Source organism: Mastomys coucha, unplaced genomic scaffold (assembly GCF_008632895.1).
Source record: "Mastomys coucha isolate ucsf_1 unplaced genomic scaffold, UCSF_Mcou_1 pScaffold1, whole genome shotgun sequence".
NCBI lineage: Eukaryota > Metazoa > Chordata > Mammalia > Rodentia > Muridae > Mastomys > Mastomys coucha.
Genome location: NW_022196891.1, coordinates 70885501 through 70890162, shown reverse-complemented (window position 1 = coordinate 70890162; position 4662 = coordinate 70885501). Strand labels below are relative to the sequence as shown.

General features: G+C 50.9%; 1 protein-coding gene across 2 annotated transcripts in view; it reads left to right on the top strand.

Annotated features, from left to right (window-relative positions):
* Window positions 1-3695, top strand: part of Cadm3 (cell adhesion molecule 3) — a 31375-nt gene extending 27680 nt beyond the window's left edge. For both annotated transcript variants that reach the window (XM_031390197.1, XM_031390205.1), the window contains 2 exons: window positions 1577-1702; window positions 2526-3695. In XM_031390197.1, coding sequence (XP_031246057.1) covers window positions 1577-1702; window positions 2526-2644 — 245 coding nt within the window. In that variant the 3' untranslated portion in view covers window positions 2645-3695. The remainder of the gene's footprint in view (window positions 1-1576; window positions 1703-2525) is intronic.
* The last annotated feature ends 967 nt before the right edge of the window (window positions 3696-4662 follow it).

Here is a 4662-nt window from a genome sequence, read left to right as displayed (position 1 = left end):
GAAAGAAAGAAAGAAAGAAAGAAAGAAAGAAAGAAAGAAAGAAAGAAAGAAAGAAGGAAAGGGAAAGGAAAGACGAGAAAAGAAAGGTCTTTATGCCTGGAGACCAGGGCTGATTATTGGCAATCCCAGAGGTTGTTTTGACAGTGGAAAACTTTGTTTTCCCAAGAATTGTTTACTTCTATAGCTTCTGGAGCAAATATCCAGGATTGACTTTCACAGTGGACCACATCTTGTGTTTCTTCACTCATCTTCCCCTAAATCATGTCATCACACCTGCCTCACCATGGACCATAAAACAACCAAAGCACAAATGTTTTCTTTTCAAATAAGGCATAGAAAGGCAGGGACCTAAAAAGCTGGCCCAGTCAAGCCTGAGGAAACATAAGGTAGGGAAGAGAAAAGGACAGGAGCCAATGAGGCTGAAAGAACCAAGCTGGACCCATGGAAAGACAGGAGTTCTCCCTTGGGTGGGTGAGGGATAGCTGTGGCTCATATAACTACAGAAACATCACAACTGTTCTGGATTTGTGCACTTGTCCTCAGATATTTGGGTCTCTGACAAACGTCGGGGCTTTTATTGACACCTTTGGTCTGCATTTGTCATATGAGATCAGCTCACACTATTATGGATGGTGACATTTGTCTATCTAATGAAAGGGACACCAGTAATCATAGGAAAAATCCAATCATGCCTTGTGCACAAACCTTTAGATGATGTCAAAGTGGAGAGGGAGTCCTAGGTCTCCCTTCTTGGAAGGATCAGAAGATTGGATTTTACTGGATCACTATTCTTCCTTGCTGAAGTGGAGGAATTACTGGAATAAAACAAGTGCTGTTCAAGAAAGTGTAGACTGGAAATCTAAAGGCATCGAGGATGAAAACCTGGGGTCAGAGATGTCAAATGCCGGATGGTAAGCCAGTTGTGTAGGTCACAGCCCAGGCTGGGAAAAGGATGCTGGGGTAGAGACTGAGGTCTTGAGTTCATCCAAGGAAGGGAGATGCTTCCCTAACCCATGTCAGATTGTAGCATCGCTCTCTAGGGAAACTTACAAGGCTTAGGCAGGGAGACACAGTAGCATCTTCTTTGCAAGGTACTGTCCAACTGCTTAATTCTTGGATCCATCAGCTTTCACTACACCAAGACGGGATGTGAAAAGACATGGGGATAAGTCATGGAATAGGAGAAACACAGGTGTGTGTGTGTGCGTGTGCATGCGTGTGTGTTGGAAAAGAGGGAGGAAGAGAAGAATTTTGATATTGGTCATAGGCATTAAAGTTATGATCTCTGATTAAGGTCAAACTTTGGTGCCAAGAAAGCAGCTTGGATGGTCCAGTGAGAACTGGTTTGTTTATTGCCTGGAGAACACACTAATTTTCTTTAACAACAACTATGCTACCAGCATGGTGATCCCCACTTGGACACTAACTTGGGCAGGTCCCTTGTGCTTGCATACAGCTCCTGGTTTCTCCTGATGTTGGTGCTATTTTCCTTCTTCGAGATTGTCTCAGGCCAAATTAGCATTTGAGTTAAGCACCACCCTCCCCAGGACTGACTGTATGCCTGTCCTCCCTGCAGACCCCAGTCCAGTGCCCTCGTCCTCCAGTACCTACCATGCCATCATTGGAGGGATTGTGGCTTTCATTGTCTTCCTGCTGCTCATCCTGCTCATTTTTCTTGGACACTATTTGATCCGGCACAAAGGTCAGAGGCGTCGGGAGGGCTCGGGTGGGTAGGGAGATCAGTTAGGGAGGGACAGACGGTAAGAGGGCTTCAGAAATGGCCCTGTAAACTCATTCAGCCCCTTGGGGTGTCTGAGAGAAAAAAAAATTACAACCAACCCCTGCAATGCCAATGCTGTGATCGCTGAGTGACAGCAACCCCACAGTCAAGCCTGATCACTTGGTAACCATCCAAGTACAATCAAACCTACCCACTCAACCAGCTGCTCCTTGCTGCTCTGCCTTCAGGTCCCTGCAAATCAGTCTCTAGCCCCTTCCTTCTCCCCCTTGTCTTCTTTTCCCTGTTTAGCTTCTTTGCCCTTCTTCAGTCTCTTTACTCTTCATCCTCTCTCCCATATCTTTCCTTTTTCTTTTACTTTTCCCCTTACTCAGTTCTTACCTCCAGCCTAGCTGTGTAGACATGTCATGTCAAAGTCATATCTCCTGTACACACACGTACACACGTACACACACACACACACACATACACACACACACGCATGCACACGCACGTACGCACGCACGCACGCACAGGCGCAGTTGTATGCACACATGCGCACCCTTCTTTTATCCCTTGCCTACATTATAGATGAGATTTTTTTAATTAAGAGCAGGATTCACTGTTCATGGGGGTGTGGTCAGGTGAGGGATGTTGGCAACAAGATGCAAATTAGAGAAGGTGGGGTGGAAGAAAGCTCCAGGCAAGAGAAAGATGAGCAATGTGTGAGTGGGTGGCTAGGAAAGTGGGCAGGGTGGACTTCAGAGGGTGAGGAGCTTCTGAAAAAGAAGCCTCTGTCTTCACACAGGAACCTACCTGACACACGAAGCGAAGGGCTCTGACGACGCCCCAGATGCGGATACGGCCATCATCAACGCAGAAGGCGGACAGTCAGGCGGGGATGACAAGAAGGAATATTTCATCTAGGGGCACCCACACACCTCCTGCGCCCCCTAGGGGCCCCGTGGGGACTGCTGGGCCGTCACCAACCTGGACTTGTACAGAGCGACCCCAGGGCCGCCCCTCCCGCTTGCTCCCCAGCCCACCCAGCCCCCTGTACAGAATGTCTGCTTTGGGTGCGGTTTTGTACTCGGTTTGGAATGGGGGGGGGGCGGGTGGGAGGGGTGGGTCGCCCTCAGCCCCTTTTGTGGCTTCTCTGCGTTTGGGTTATTATTATTTTTGTAACAATCCCAAATCAAATCAGTCTCCAAGGCTGGAGAGGCGGGGGCCGTTGGGGGTAAGGAGAGCAACGAGTCTGCAATGTTCAGAGGAGGAAGTTGGGGTGATTAGAAATGAATGAGGAGCAGGGCTGGTTTGCGGGTGGGGGCTTAACACGGCCCTCCTTCCATTTTCACAGCAGATGTGGCTCCAAGGAACCTGAGAATGGAAACAGGGGCTAGTGGTGGCTCTTCCTCTGCCGGCCCTGAACTACAGACAGGGAGACGGGTGTCACACTGACACCTTCTCTTCCATTACATAAGAAAGAAATGAGGAGAGTGTTCGAGATGTGACCTGGAGGTAGCATGCAGCCACACAGGGACCCAGGGCCTCACCATGCTCCTCCCAGAGAGAGTAGATTTCCAGAGAGGGTGGTGGAAATGGCCCTGTTCACCCATTGCCCCTACACCGTGAATGAAGCTAGGCTCCTTTAACAGACTCTGCCCTTCGGGGACAGTAGAGTTCAGTTTTCTCTCCCAGCTCCAGCAGCTGTGGAAGAGGCAGCGGTGGACCTGAACATCATCGTCTGCTGCACCCACCTCGGAGGGGCCCCTCACTCTTACCCAAGCCCCTGGACTGTTGCACGGCAACCGCTCCTCTTATGGCATTGCTCGGCAACTCCTCCTCCAACCCTGTGTCACCCCGTGCCCTCTCCGGTTCCCTGTGCCAGCCTTCCTCGGTCCCTCCGCCCTCAGCAGCCAGGCAGACATGACAACAAAATTACTAAAAGGAGCTTCGCTGCAGTGAGCTGTTTCCTGCCCAAACCGGGGGAATAATGTGAACTCTGTACACGTGTGTGTGTGTGTGTGTGTGGTGTGTGTGTATGTGTATGTGTTTGTGTGTGTAAGTGTGCGTTAAGTATGCATGGATGTGTGTACTTGTGTGTTTGTGTGAACAAGAAGAAAAGGGATTGAGAAGAAGAACCAGGGGTCTTGGGTGGTGGACAGGGCATTGGGACACATGAGGCGGGTCTTTGGGAGTGGATGGTTTGTAGTCAGGGTTTTTACCTCATCTAGGGGGCTGCTCCATCCGAGTCATTTCCAGACCACTCTCAATGCCTATGTGTGAGAGAGGAGTCCCAGGATGTGGTGTACCGGGCTGTGCATTTTGTCCCTCTCTGAAATACCATGCATTCACCACCTTTCCCTGGACCTCCCATCTCTGAGCCCTGGAGCCAGGGCCACCACCTCTGCTATGCATCCCTCTCCCTGGCACTGCCCCTGGATCCCCATGTTCTGTACCCAGTGACTAGAGGACTGGGTACCTATATCAGCTTTTGGTTGACCGTCTTCCTTCTCATGGCCAAGCTTGTTGCTATGGAGAGGAGTTCGCTCACCCTCTTCATTCTGGCTGGGCCTGTCCCTTAGATGCAGGATGCTCTTGGCATCCCCGACCCCCGCCTCCGGCATGTCCTCCCCGCTCTGACAACAGGTGTGCAAAATGGGGCAGCTGCAATCCAGCAGGCCTGCCCACTCCTTCAGTTCAGGTAATACCTTCATGAATCTTCCAGCCCCTGGTTAGGAAGCTGGGCACCCCAGGTAGCCCCTTCCTTAAGCCAGGGCTTCTCCTCTTATAGCAGCAAGGGAGCCCTGGGTCCCAGGGCTGGGCTCCTGTCCGGGCTCCTTGTCTCCCAGCACCCGCTTTTGGGAAAACGACTTTTCCTCTTCGAGCTGAACCACTCTGTCCATATTACACAGAAGCCATATTTGTACCAGGCGGGTGGGGGG